Raw genomic sequence first — 15,093 nt, forward strand, 5'->3', positions numbered from 1 at the left:
TATCAGAAGTGTGTTAGTTTTGTGGCGGATCGTATCCAGCCCAGCAGAAACTCCACAAAGAGATTTTAAAATTTACATGTATATGTTTAATGAGAATCAGATATAGCTGCACTAGAATCTACCAAATAAAAACTCCTTTGTTTCTCTTCATTCCAGTGAGACAATTTGGGAGATCTCAAACCACACATATGACCAACATAGGTCTAGATGAGTACCCACAAGGATTATGTAGATCCAGAATTGGCCCCGTGAGGACTCTCAAGAGCCCCAGGTAACCCCTCCTATTTCTAGGTGTGTAAATTCTACTTCTTAGGGCGGGGTAGAGAGGTCATGACAAGCTGTGTAACTTTCCTTCTTCCAGCTCCAAATATTTCACAGGAATCAAAGACTATGACTCCACCACCCAGGCTGACTTTATAGGTACATAAAATCAAGCCCAGGGCAAGTATCTGACAAACCCCTGCAATCACCTTTCTTCCTCCTGGCTGACTGTTCATATCGCTTTAGCAACAACCTGCCTGTATCTTTTGATCAACTCAAAGCTAATTAAAAACATAAGAAGAAAACTGAATACAAAGGTGGTAAGCTTAATTGAACAGGTGCCTGATAATAAAATGCAATTTATAGTGCTGCTGAGAGGTCCGTAAATTTGATGCCCATAACCTGCTGTAGTTCCAGTAACAACTCCACCCATTGCTTTCCTGTAAAAATACAGCACCCTTGGTAAGTTAACCTACTGCATGCCAACAGCCAAGACAGACATGCGGTGGTCCAAACTCAGGCAGTGGCTGTGAGAATGGAGAAAACAGACGGTATCAGAGATGCTGCAGAGGGAGAATGGGCATTGCTGGTGACTGAGGTGGATGATGGGGAGAGGGAGTTCATGGCACTTAGCTGTTCATGATTTTGCCAGGATCAGCCCTGTTCCTAGGTCCTAAATAACCTCTTGGAGAATTTCAACCTTTGCAAACTGGATAGAGTTGAGGCCTGTCTCACCAAATCTTGATTTATGGGCTGCTGATTTGGAAAGAACAATGGCTCTCTCTTGCCAGCAGGACAAGCACACACAGGCAACCAGGGTGAATATTGCACTGTAGGCGGAGAATGTCCAACATCGGGGTGGAGGCTATAATAGGTGACTGTGGCAAAACAGAAAACCTCGGCTGGGTAGCTGGAGGGGGTGGGGTGGGTTGGCGATGGTGAGAAGAAATGTCATTACAGCTGGTATGCCCCAACCAAACCTGGGCAACCTCCACAGGGGAGGCATGGGGGGGACGCCAGACTGCTAAGACATCAGTATGTATGTACTCTCTCCAAAAAGGCTCAGAACTAAGTTCAGAGGTGGATGCTACTGTGGTCTCCCAAACTAACAAGAAGTCCTGGTTCTGGCCATTTCTGGAAAGCTGAGGGAGAACACTGGAGCCCTTGGGCATAGATATGGTACGTTTGCTACCACACTGAGTCTGTTCGTACAGCCAGCTCAGCTCCTCCACAGTCCTCGTGTGCCTGGCAGTGTGGGCCTTGAGCTAGGTCCCATCTTCCTCCCCTCCTGCCACGGCACTAACCCTAACCCTACATCAGCGAGGCCCTGCTTCAAGTTCACACCATTCCTCATGTAAGTGACCAGCAAAACAAAAGGCTCTCTTTATGGCAAACCAGGACTTTGGAAGCATCTGTGCGAGTCCTATAGTTCAGCTGGTAGGGAGAGGTTCTCCCACCCAAGTGAGGCAGGGGGAGGGCATGGTGAGGACAGGGTACCTGTCAAAGGAGGGCCGCTCCCCGGCATCAAAAGCATCTCTGAGCTGCTTCACCAGGTTGTCCTGCCCAGGCAGTCGGAAGATGCCCTCTTCATTCAGGCCGTGCTGGAGGATGAACTCTGCACACTTCTCCACCAGGATGGGCACCAGGTGGGGGCCAAATTTCTGCTCATAGGCCACAGTCTCATCCAAACGCTGGCCAAACACGGCTGGGAAGAGAAAAACAGGACCTGCTCATCACTCTGACTTCCACTGGATGAACTGATAGGTCAAAGTGCTTTGCCTCTATCTAGATTTGTCTGTGTTGCCTGTAACCCCAAAAGTTTTGGTGCAATGATACCAGACAAAAGGGAGGAGACAAGTCACCCATAATATCTCCTGGGGCTATACATTTGGGGCGGTCTCTGTCAGTCTTTTTCTCTCGACCCACATTTTTACATATTTAAAATAACAACTCATGGGCGCCTGGGTGGCTCAGTTGGTTAAGCGACTGCCTTCGGCTCAGGTCATGATCCTGGAGTCCCGGGATCGAGTCCCACATCGGGCTCCCTGCTGAGCAGGGAATCTGCTTCTCCCTCTGACCCTCCCCCCTCTCATGTGCGCTCCCTGTCAAATAAACAAATAAAGTTTAAAAAAAATAAAATGTTAAAAAAAATAACAACTCATTTTTACAGAGTACCTGTTGTGGGCTAGAAATTGTGCTAAGCACTTTGCACACCTGTTCTCATTTCATCTCAACGGCAACCCCACGAGGTAGCAGAATTGTTATACTCACCTTACTACTAAATACACGGAGCCTTAGAGGCACTAGTGAACTTGCCAAGGTCGGGTGGCAGGCCATGGTAGTCAGAATTCAAGCCCAGGCAGTCAACTCAAGAGAATGTGCTCTTAACCACAGCAGCAAGCAGGCTGTTTTGAATTCTGCTTGTGTCATATAGCATCAAAATATAACAGTCTATCACACGGATATCTCAAACTGTATTAAACCATTGAGGCATTTTTAATAATTTAGGTTGTTTACTATGTTTTACTACTTTTTTTAAAGATTTATTTATTTATTAGAGAGAGAGAGAGCGTGAGCAGGAAGAGGAGCAGAGGGAGAGGGAGAATCCTCAGGCAGATTCCCTGCTGAGTGAGGAGCCCGACAATGCGAGGCTGGATCCCAGGACCCTGGGATCATGACCTGAGCCTAAATCCAGAGTCCGTTGCCCAACTAACCGAGCCACCCAGGCGCCCCATATGTTTTACTATTTTTAAAATTGCCACAGTGAACATGATTATCCACCTAGCAGAGTTCCTGGAATGTATTTGGTGCAATGTATAATTTCTAATTAATTGCTTAAATAATTAATTAACATTTGGATGGGTGGACATAGGCTTTTCACTCTTTTGAACTATTTCCTTAGGGCAAATTCCCATATGTAGAATTACTAGGTCAAGTGGTTTGAACATTTTTATGACTCAGTGGTATGCAAATTGTTGTCCAAAAATATTTTTCCAAATTACACTGCCTCCAGCAAAGCATGTGTGGACCAGCTCTAACCCAACCCTGTCTGTACTTGGCTCTATAATTTCCCCACCCCAGTGGTATAACAAGGTTAGTTTTTAAATCAGGACAATCATTGGCTACCCATTCTCCCACCAGGACCCCAGGCCCTTTGGTTCCTGGAGGCTCAGAGACAGGTCATGGCTTCAGCTCTGTCCTGCCTGATTTTCCCTCTCTCATAATTAGGACTCTGCTACACCGACCATTTCAATTGCCAGGACACTGCTTCCCAAAGTCCTTTGGTTTTCCCCCTGGTTCTCTCTCTGGTGGGTCCCCTGTTTCCAGTCTCTAACTAATGCGGATTACCCCTATAAAGAGTTGTACTGAGTTCTTGAATCTACCACATCCTCTGCACTCCCACCCACTGCCCTAAGCCAGGCTAGACTACTCTCTCACCTCTCACATCTGTGGTCTGTTCTCTTCTGACATGTTCAAAGCTCTCCTGCTGCTTACTTCTCTAAACCGCCTCCAATTTACCTAAGCACACTCCCCCGCCCCCCAACCCTGTTCTTAATAGTCATCCACTTCTTCCCCAATTGTCACATTAGCATTTTCCAAATTACCCCTCAAAGTCCTAGGGGCTTCCTCTGCAGCCCCTCCCTCATCACATCAGGTGCTGGGAAGTGAGGGCAGTGATTCTAGGAGGAGCTGAGCATGGGGTGGGGGCAGGGCCCCTGTACTCCCTACTCCCAACCAAACCCACTGGGCTGGTGTCTGTTTGACTTAATCCATTTCAGTGAGACTGTTCAACTGAATATTTCTGTGGCTAAAGTTTGAAAGTTGGGGCTGGCATTGCTTGGGCTGGCATTCGGTCTGACCCCCACCTACGTCTCTAGTGTGACTTCAGGTCACGCCCCCAAAGGCGCCTCACCTTGATGTTCCCAAAACCCACAGCTCTCGCCAGTCTTCATGCCCTTGGATGGTCTTCTCGTTGCCCAGTCTGTTCATCTCTCCTTCCTTGTCTGCTGGAATTCTATTTGTCTTCCTTGGCTGACTCAAATATCATCACGTCTGCCAAGCTTTCCTTGACCCCAGCCTGAGAGATTCTGTCCCTACTTTGTGTGCCTATATTCCTTCTCAAATATCCCAATCCCTTTTGACACTGTACGGTAATTATGTGTACGTACCCACACCCTCTGCATGACTAGGTTCCCCAATGCTGGAAACATGGGGATGCTCTCTTTTCATCCCCAGTATTCAGCATAGGGCCTGATACAAGGTAGATAGTCAGTAGGTTTTGCTGAATTACTTATTATTTCATCTTTAAGCAAGTGCTTTCCATGGTTAATGATTACTATGGCATTTCTTTAAATACTAGTAGAGCTCTCCTCAGTGAAGAATTCAGCTCCACACTAGCATTTATTGAGTGCCAGCAGCAGGCCGTGTGGAATGAATAATACAGACAAGAGAACATAGGACATGGTTCCTGCTTTCAATAAACTTACACTCGAATTATGGAAATGAAATGACAACGTGCAATATAATGAGAAACAATTAGAGGATGTCAACAGCAGTATAGAATTTGGCTCCTATATATCTGTGAAAGGAGCTGAACAGATATGGAAGGAAATGACTGAAATAATCTGACTTAAAACATAGACCACATGGCATTTGTAAAAATCCCTTGAGGGGCACCGCAAAGGGGGAGGCAGATGTGTTTCAGAGCAGCTGAAACTCAGGTTCAAGGGGCCCCCCCCAGATCCTGACAGAGAACCATATCCCAAACACAATGTGGGGATATATGTGGAAATGTCAGAGCTGTCAAATGGGAGCTCCATTCCTGAGGTCCAGAGGCAGATGTTCCGTTTTGCAGGTGACCTGGAATCCAGCTCCTTCTTACAACCCTCTGGGTAGCAAGTGCCATATAATTTTTCTCCCCATCCCAGCCTCCCAGCCTCAGCCTGTGCTCATCCTCTATCCCTCCCAGTCCCACAGTCAGTCACTGCGATGCCGTTCTCACCAGTCAACCCACTTCCCAGCCCTCCTCTCTCTTCCATCATCTCAGCTCTGCTGACTCCCAGTACCCTCCCCACCCCTTCACCTGTCACCCAGAGCTCCCAGGGAACACAGCATTCCATATCATGGGAGTTTATATTCCCAATCTCTGTAAAACCTTGGTTCCAAATCTTCCCCACTCACCTTGCACTCACACTCCTTCCCTTCTCTGACTCAGCAGATGACCTTGGCTCCTCTTTCCCTTCTCTTCCTAAAGTGGAGGACATCATGATGACTCCCTCATCCCCAGTCCCTGCCTTTCTGGTCCCTCCTCCTCTGTCTGTCTGTCTGCTCTCAGAGGAAGGAAAGGACCCTGTGCTTTCCTCTAAGATGTTGTTTTTTCAGCCTGTGGGTTCCATCCTTTCCCACCTCTCCGGGACTTCACTCCATCCCTTTTGTATCTTTAATTTTTCTTTTTTTGAACGAAAGAGCCCAAGTGAGTCTAAGTCAGCCAATTTATGAAACAATAACTTCCTGCCCCAGCTCCCAAATGACCACTACTTGCCTTCCTTCTCTTCATCAGTATACTCATAAAAGAACAAGGCTGCTTCCATCCTCACCGGCTCTGCTTCTTCACTTACCAGCCTCTCAACCCATCCCAGTCTGGTTTCATCAGCCTGCATCTTTCCATCCAATCCACTCAATAAAATTTCCAGTGCCCTCCTAATGGCCAGACATGGCCTATGTTCATTCCACACCCTGCTGGTCTTCCCTGGAGACTCTTGATACTGTTGATTCTCCTTCCTCATCAAGACTTTCTCCCTACGTGATGACAAAACCATCTGCTCTCATTCTAGTCCCATCTCCCTGCCGGCTCCTCTGCAGTCTTTTGCTGTGCTCCTTCCTCCACCTGCTCCTTCAGTGTGTCACTTCCGGGCATTCAAACTCCGCTGTCTCCTCCCTCTAGACATTCTCTTTGGCAAAGGTCTTATGATTCCATACATTTGGATACCACCTACAAACTGGTAACTTGTAAATCCACATGTCTGGTCCAGATCCATCTATCATCCATCTATCTATCTATCTATCTATCTATCCATCTACCTATCTATCTATCTATCTATCTACCTATCCTTTCCCATCCAATATCTAATGGCCGTACTCCCAGTGTCTTCTCCAATCTCATCCTCGGCCCACCCCAAACACTCCCAAATCACTGCTTATCCTGTAGCCTTCTTACCAGGCAATAGCATTCAGTCACTCAAGCAGTCAAGCATCAGGCATTTTCCTAGGCACGGAGAACAGAAAACCATCAACACAAGGTACCTGAACTCAACAAACCTCATTAGCTAAAGTGTGAGTGTTAGGATTATCTGCAACACCCTCTCTTTCCCTCCAAACTGATCAGCACTTTCTAAATTAAACCATCTCTCTTCTCTGTCCTTGCTGCTACTGTCAAAGTTATTGTGATGGTTTCTTTTGCAACTCTGTTTCTTGTAAACTCCTTCCACTGGAATTCACACAATCAGTCAGCAAGCACAAACTGAGCATCTGCTGTGGGCCAGCCTCTTTGGTAGATGGAGATTTTGATAAAAAGAATGAAAAAAGGTCTTTGCTTTTGAGAAGTCTGGAGCTAATACCCTTCCTCCCTCTGCCCACCTGGGAACCTGATTTTCCAGCAGCAGAAGTTACAACTGTCTTCTCCTCAGAGGGAACTGGTGTCTCCTTCCTCTGCCCTCACAGAGCTCCCTGTAGATATCTCTATCCTACCACTTCTCACGTAGCTTAGTTTTAAACGTGACTCTCTTCTACCGGACTGTGGGCTCCTCAAAGGCAGACAGCCCGTCTGGTTCACCGTCTATTTTTATTTCCTGGCACGGAGTCTGGCACATGACGGACCGGTCCTCGAAGAGCCGTCACCAGCCGTCTCCCATTCCTCTTGTCCTCCGCCCCTTCTCTCCTGAAAGTACTCTGATCAGCACTTCTCCAAACTTGCTCTTGTCAAAGAGATCAATGGCCTTTACATTTTTAAAACTGAGGAGTCAAATTCTCAGTCTTCCTCTCAGCTGCCCTATCAGCACCATGAGACAGAGCAAATGGCTCCTTCTTGAGACATGTTTCGCATGGCTTTTGGCACTCCCGCTTGGTTCTTGATTTATCTCACGGGCCACACTGCCTCAGCCTCCTCGGACGATTCCTCTTTTTCTCCTTGTCCTCTAAATGTTGGAGTGTCCTGGGCCTGCCTTCCCTCCTCCTCGTGTGTTTCTTAGCACCCCCACTGTTTCGTATTACCCGTACGACAAAGACACTGAACTGCACACCGCCTGCCTAGAAATCAGTCAGAGCTCTTCCCTCTAACAAGACAAGGCCACTGCAGGCTGTAGAGACCGCAAGACCAACAGGAGAGAAAGGGCATCCTGGTTTTCTTTAGTTTGTTTCCATCAGGCTTTGTCACTCTCCATCTCCGATCACATACGAGGAGTTTGGAGTAGGAATTCTTCCCGGAACTCCAAAGACCCAGGCCTGAGTTGCACCTCTGACTTCTCAGTCCTGATCACCACCCTTTGATCCTGGGTGGATATGAAAGAGCCTAGACCCCCAAGGAAACTAGGGAACGAGGAAGACAGCAGACAGCGGGGTGGGAGGCACGTGAAGACCATTCTCCACCCCAGGCTCCCCCGCCTCCCAGGCTGCACCCACTCCTTCAAGGAACGATTGCCCCTGCTCTTCCTGCCCTTACCAGCCAGTCATCCACTCAGAACTGCTCCTCACTTTGGACCAGCCACTATTAATAGAGGCATTGCCATCTTAATGGGTACAAACCTTAATTGATTAATTATAATATATAATGTAATAATTCTAATTACTAATGCATTTAATTAAGTTAATTTTATGAAGAAGTGCCCTAGAAGGTTTCATGTGTGCTCTCACTTAGTCCTCATAAGAACCCTACAAAATGGGTATTATTGTTCCATTTTACAGATGGATAAACTGAGACTTAGATTAGGAGTTTGTCCACTATCATATTTACCCCGTGATTCTAAATTCAATACTTTAATCTCTCTGTTTAAAGCCAGTGGAATACAACTGTCTAGGTGAAATTTCAGACATCACTAAGTCTCAAGGGGAAGAAGAAAGGGGTAGGTGGCTGCCTAAGTCTCTGCCTGTGGGCCATCCTCCCCCCTTTACTTCTAAGCTTCCTCCTCAGATTTGCTAGGCAGCCCCAGGACACGGTTGCTCTGGGGAAGTGAAAGTGGAAGGATTATCTGTCACCTCCTTTCTAACCTCAGCACCCCCTTCCTCACCACACAGACACTCCGGGGTTCAAGACAAGAGCCCCTCCCCACCCTGCCTCTGGTCCAGCCCCGGTCCCCAGAAGGGCCCGCCCCGCCCCGTCCCCTCTTTCCCATTGGCCCTGGGACCCAGCACTGGTACCTGCTTCCCAGGGGCTCAGGTCCAGGAACGTCCCCATCTCCACAGGAGAGGGAAGGGGAGCTGGGCAGAGTGCCTTTTAGTGGAAGAATTGAATCACAAAATAGGGAAGAAATACCTTTCTTTCGGAGCTTGGGGGTTTTCCTCCTGAAATTCCAGCAAGAGAGCAGTGTCAGGGCAGAAAAGCCACAGCCCAGGTCCCACCGCGGCATCCTAAGAATATGAGGCATGGTGGGGGCCAAGGAACCACAGCCTCTGCTGGGCCAGACTCAGGCCTTCCCTCCTCTCCAGCCTGGAAGAACCATCCTCTCTCACTTCCAGATCAACACACACTTGTAAGTACTGCTCAGGTTCTGTCTGACTCCAGCACGGAAATCACGGGATCTGTCGGCACCTGCCCCTGGCCCTCCCTTCCTCCTTCCCACACTACTTCCCCTCCCCACTCACCTTTACACACATGAGTCTTGGCTTTTAAAGAGTGAACATAAAGCTGTCAGGGCCCGCAATAAAAAGAAGTGCCTCCTTTTACTTAGCAGCTAATTGTCAACTGCCATTCAAGGGACAGAATGGAGGTGGGTTAAAAAAAAAAAAAAAATCCCCCACACAAGCCCTTACCAGCATTGCTCCATATATCAAAGTGTCTGGCAGGAACACAGGATTTCACTTAGTGTTGATGAAGCCAGCCCACCCTTCTCTGGAAATGCTTTCAGAGTTGCATGTAGCTCAGTCAAGCCTTCAGAGAGAATGCTCTTGGAGGTGGGTTGTGGGGTAAACTAAGATGATTTCCCCCTCCCGTTGAGAAGATTTTAACAAACAGTCCAGCCACCCTGCCAGACATGCCCAGGAGACTTGAAATGGACTCTCAGCACGAGGGGACAGGCGGGAGCCGGGAAGGATGGCCAGGAGGAGTAAAGGGATGCCGCCTGCCAAATGGTCCCTCCGTTCATTCATAGGCTGGGAATCCAGGACTCGATCGACAGACACCACATTCTCCTTCCACGTCAAATGCACTCCCATGTCAGGGCAGTATGACCTCTGAAACGTTGTGAACACCTGCTTACTTTTTGCCATCTTGGACACCAGCACCCTCATCCAAGCCACCTTAGGATGAAGACCAACATCTTTAGCAAGGCTATGTCCACTCTTTTCACCTTCCGCTCACTCCAGAGCCTGTTCTCCTTTCTGTCATAGGGCCTTCATATATGCTATTCCTCTGGCTGAGATACTGTTCCTCTTCTCCCACCTCTGCCTCGTTAGCCTCTACTGACCCTTCAGATTTAAGCTGAATCATCACTAGTTCAGGGAAGCTTTTCCTAAATTTCTTGACAAAGTCTTTTTCCCCCACTGTGCAGTATGTATTCTTCCTTCATGGTACACTTCCCAGTTGTAATATTATGGTTTGGGGGTCGATTTGTTTCTGTGTCTTCTATTAGACTGTGAGCTCCTGGAAGAGGGGACTTAATCTTTTTCACATTGGTGTACCCCCAGGGCTAGCACAGTGCTTGGCACACGTTCAAGAAATATTTGTTGAGTAAAAGAGTAAGTATCTGTCTTGGGGCGCCTGTGTGGCTCATTCGGTTGAGTGTTCGACTCTTAAGTTTTGGCTCAGCTCATGATTTCAGGGTTGTGGGATTGAGCCCCGTGTCAGGCTCCACGCTCAGTGCGGAGTGTGCTGGAGATTCCTTCTCTCTCCCTCTGCCCCTCCCCACGCTTGTGCTCTCTTTCTCTCCCTCTCTCTCAAATAAAATAAATAAATCTTAAAAAAAAAAAGTATCTGTCTTGTGTTGGGATCTGGGGAGAGGGGGATTACTGAAATAAGTAAAAATTATCCTTCTTGGAGAATCAGTAAAAGAAAAAAAGAAAGAAAAAAACCCCCATCCTTCCTAAAGTCCAGTTTAGCCAGAGAAAAAGAATCAGAACACATGGAATAACAATGAATCACAGAGATAGCACACTCCCACAGGCCAAACTCTGCTGTAGATTGTGAAATCATGTTCTGAAGGATGCAGACAACTTAAGAAAGAAGAGGAAGAAAAGGAACCCAAGGCATGTAACAACCCACTGTTTATATACTCCACGCCTAGTGTTGGCAAACACACAAAGATGCCTAAAACATGGGACCTGGCCCGGGTCTTACAACCAGGTTGGTCAGAGCAGAACTATGCACAATTTAGTCCAGTGCTTACGTACCCAGCAGTGGACTGAGAAAAAAACAGAGAGGCCAGCCTCCAGAGCAAGAGGCCAAAGCAGGTTCTGACCAATCAGCATTTTGCAATGTGGCCTGCCGGCTCCCTGGGGGTGGGGTAGACACCTGGTTTCAGGGTGGGGATCCAGGGAGCACAGAGCGCTCCAACTCAGGGAGGGGGTGGTTTAGAGAAAAAGGAACAAGTCACTCGAAGTCCAGATGTGCTCACCTCCCTTCCTTTTCTTCCACTTAAATCAGGAACACTTGGAATTGCATCCAGAACTTTTGGGAAAAAATTAATCTAACTTTTCCCAGCCAGGGCCTTAGGAAAGAACAGTGCAGAGAAAAGAGATAAACTGGCTGGCTAGGAACGAAAAGACTAGAACACCACGGTGCTGCTTTCCAAGGTGTGACATTGTGATTTACTATAAGAAATATATTTTTGGTCTTTCACCCATTTTCTGGCACCAGCTCCTGAAACTCTTGGAATTTGCTGCGATGAGAGAGATAAAGGCATCTTTTGTTATGTTAATGAGGCAAGTTTTGGAAAGACACCTAGGATAGGGGCTGATTAACAGTGGAACCAACCCAGTGATTACAGGGTTAGAACTTTCAGTCCCAACCACTGACCTCCGGGCGGTGCTGGGGGGGGGGGGGGTGCTGGAGACTGAGTTCAGTCACAAATGGCCAATGATTTGATCAATCATGCAGATGCAATACAGCCTCCATAAAATCCAAAAGGATATGGGATTTGGAGAATTTCTGGGTTGATGGATACCTGAAGATTTGGGGGAGACTGGTAGTCTTGGAGAGGGCCTTCGCCACACCTTGCCCATGCCTCTCTTCCATCTGGCTATTCCTGAGTTATATCCTTTTATAATAAACTGGTGATCTAATAAGCTAACTGGTTTCCTCAGTTCTGTGAACCCCTCTAGCAAATTAATTGAACCCAGGGAGGGGGTCATTGGGACCTCCAATCTATAGCCATTGGGTCAGAATCACAGGTGACAATCTGGCCTTGAAATTGGCACCTGAAATGCATGGAAGGGGAGATGTCTTGCAGGACCGAGCCCTCTGCCTGTGCAATCTGAACTATCTCTAGGTAGATAGCGTCGGAACTGAGTTAAGTTGTTGGACATCTAGCTGGTGTCCAAGAATTTCTGGGACGTGTGGAGAAACATCGGAAATGGTCCCAGAACAGGACAAGGTGAGAGGAATGTTTAGAGCAGCTAGGAAGCAGGAGGAGCCAAGGGGAAAAAGCGGGGTGTGTCATGGGAACTACATGGGCCTTCTTTCTTGTCAAGGCAGACAGGGAGCCAGAAAAGAGACTGGGGCAAGAAGGGCCTTAGCTCTGCAAAACTGTCAACAAGAGTGACTTGTAAAACAGTTTGGACTCAGTACCTAGGTAGTACAAAGGGACTACAAGCACCTGCAGTTGAATGCAGTTGAACACAAAATTGTTCTGTCTGAACATTTTTCTGGGGAGCGTTTCCACAGCTTTTATCAGATTGTCTAAGGGGTCTACAAACCATAAAGAGTTTCACCAAAACTCACCATTAACACACTTGGAGCAAGATCATTCTAGACGCAGTAACCCATTTTCCAAGTCATTTCCCAGGTCAGCTGATGGTCACTGAGCAAAGAGGAGAGCCTACGGGAGTAGAACCCAGGACCACCATGGGAAGAAAAGGCCATTCCTTCACATCTACTGTGTCAGGCACTGTTTAGATTCTGGGATATAGCACTGAACAAAACAGAGAAAGAAATTCCTGCCAAGTAGATTAAAGGTTTCCTTCTAGCCAGGGGAGACCAACAACAAACAAATGAGTGAAAAATTTAGCAGGTTCTAAGAGGGTAGTACATAGGAGAAAAATGAAGCCGGACAGAGGGACAAGGAGGGCCGGGGGTAGGGCAAGGAAGGGGTTCAATGTCAAATGGGATGATGGGGATGTGGCAAGGCTCGCTGAGGTGATATTTGAGCAAAGACCTGCAAAAAAGCAGAGTACCAAGCCACACAGCTACCTGGAGACAGAGGATTCCAGACAGAGCAAATAGTAATGTCCCTGAGGCAGGAACGTGCCTTGGGTGTCTGGGGAAAAGCAAGGGAGTTGGTTTCGGGACCACTACTGTGATTCAGACAAGACGGCAGGGTGCCTCAACCAGGATGGTGGTAGTGGAAATGGTAAGAAGAGAGCGGATTCTGGGTGGGAAAAACCATAGAAAGTTTCAGGAAGGGCTGGAGAGAGGCAGCAGCAACATCTGCCAGTGACTTTCCAATGTTTGAGGGGCATGCCCTGTAGATCTAGTGGACCTGGCTCAGAGGCACTTTCCAAGTGGGGCCATGCTGTGACCAAAGCTGCCTAAGAGGCGGGAGCCCCGGCCCCACTCCTTGGCAGCTGGGCTTCTCGGACTAATCACCCACTTCCTCAGGACAGAAGCTTCCTGACTTACAAACAGAAAGAACAAATGTCGGGCTTGCCTCGTGGCCTCAGACTGGACTCTCGTTTGTCTTAAAATGCCTTCTCATCCCAAGACCCAGCATTCAGATTCCACAAGAGGCTTTAGAAACCTCTGAAATGCCACGTCAGAGACAAGTTCTGTTCTTTGAATAAATAAATATGCTGCAATCTTATTTCTCGTCCCTCGGACTTTCCCCTGCCCGCAGGATTTATGCTTGACTGGCTTCTCAGGTGGTGAGGTGGGGGAAAGAAGAAATCCCCGCGTGGCGCAGGACCCAGTACAGCAGCTCACCGCGGCAAGGCTGAGCCAGCACCATATAAGGCACAGAGGCTTCTCACAGTGCAGGGACCTCATTTGACTCAGAGTAAGTGCATATGTAGGCAATGTAGGCAAAGTCTACTACCCTTGTCAACACAGGCTGCCTAGAGCGCTGCATTGAGGAAAGCAGGAAACCTCGGCAAGGGCTCACGATCTCACAACCCGGGGGGCAATAAGGAGGCTCACAGCTAAGCTTATCCAGGCTGAATGGCATAGAAGAAAGCTTTAATCAATAAAAACCTCATCTTGGGCTGACGAGCACAGCAAAAAAGAGAGTGTTTAGGACCTGGGGAATGGTTAATGAAACCATGCTCCTCTTTTTGTAATAGGATGCAGCTGCTCAGGATGGCTGTGGCAGGCACTCCTGAGTCTGGGTGTCCCATCAGTAACGTCTTTTCTCCCAGCCCCCGCTAGGCAGGGCCCGGGCTACAGGACTGCCTCCTTGCCCCAGCTCCTGAGTCTGCAAGTGGTCTCCTGCCCCCAGCTGAGCCAGGTAGATGGTCTTTCTCAGGAGTTTGGAATGGGGTGGTAGAGGCTGAGCTCACCCTCTCCTGTGCTTGAAAGGGAAATACAGGAAAGCTGGGGCTGGCACAGCTGTACGGGGCCACGAGTGAGTACTGGAGGGCTGCTAACTACGCAAACACTGGGAGGCAGGCATGCAGAGAAAAGCAGAATGTGAAGCTGCATGGCCCCAGAGAAACCGACAGGATAAGCGCTGGGTTGATGGTCCAATTCTTGGCCCCAGTCCTGAGTCCTCTTGGCAGTTCTCCCTTGGTCTCTGAGTAGCTACTGTACCAACCCAGTAAATCCCTCTTTGTTGCTTAATATCATTGCACGCGATTTCTATTTTTGGTAACCAAATAACCTCTGAAATGAATCAATATAACAACATGGGAAAAACCCTTTAGCTATAAAATAAAAGGTATTAAATTGTATATATCCCATGCTTGTCATTCTGAAAAAAAAAAAATAAGAAAAGGAATGTATGTATGAATACCACCTGGAAGGAAAACATAATTCCTCTGGTGGTTGTAGGGGTGATTATTTTCCTATATTTTTCAAATTTCCACAAAATTGTTATGGCGCTCATAAGGGCTTAAAGGAACCATTGGGCAATCCAATAAATATTTAATATTTGAGCTGTAAAAGCTCCCCCAACATGACTTGCAAAATAATAGGCAGCACAGTTGATAAATAATTATATACAGTCATCCTGGAGTTGACACAAAGTACGTTCCTAAAAAGTTGAAGCAAAGTGGTCACTTGAGATCGCCCATATCAGCAGTTCTTCATATTTTTATGAGAGGAAAAAATATATACTGGATTCACCTGTTTGTTAATTGCAGATGTTTTTGTTTTGTTTTGTTTTTAATTTTTTATTTAAATTCAATTTAGTTAACATATAGTGTAGTATTAGTTTCAGGGGTAGAATTTAGTGATTCATCACTTACATATAACAC

The 15,093-nt window shown here is 47.4% G+C and overlaps 1 protein-coding gene across 2 annotated transcripts in view; it reads right to left on the reverse strand.

Annotated features, from left to right (window-relative positions):
• The window catches only part of ARHGAP25 (Rho GTPase activating protein 25), an 86,770-nt gene that overhangs the window by 18,351 nt on the left and 53,326 nt on the right, over positions 1–15,093 (reverse strand). For both annotated transcript variants that reach the window (XM_028116373.2, XM_028116376.2), the window contains one exon: positions 1,759–1,966. In XM_028116373.2, the coding sequence (XP_027972174.1) occupies positions 1,759–1,966 (208 nt within the window). The remainder of the gene's footprint in view (positions 1–1,758; positions 1,967–15,093) is intronic.

The sequence above is a fragment of the Eumetopias jubatus genome, unplaced genomic scaffold (assembly GCF_037043125.1).
Source record: "Eumetopias jubatus isolate StellerSeaLion01/CBP00866 unplaced genomic scaffold, mEumJub1_p1.0 scaffold_9, whole genome shotgun sequence".
Lineage (NCBI taxonomy): Eukaryota > Metazoa > Chordata > Mammalia > Carnivora > Otariidae > Eumetopias > Eumetopias jubatus.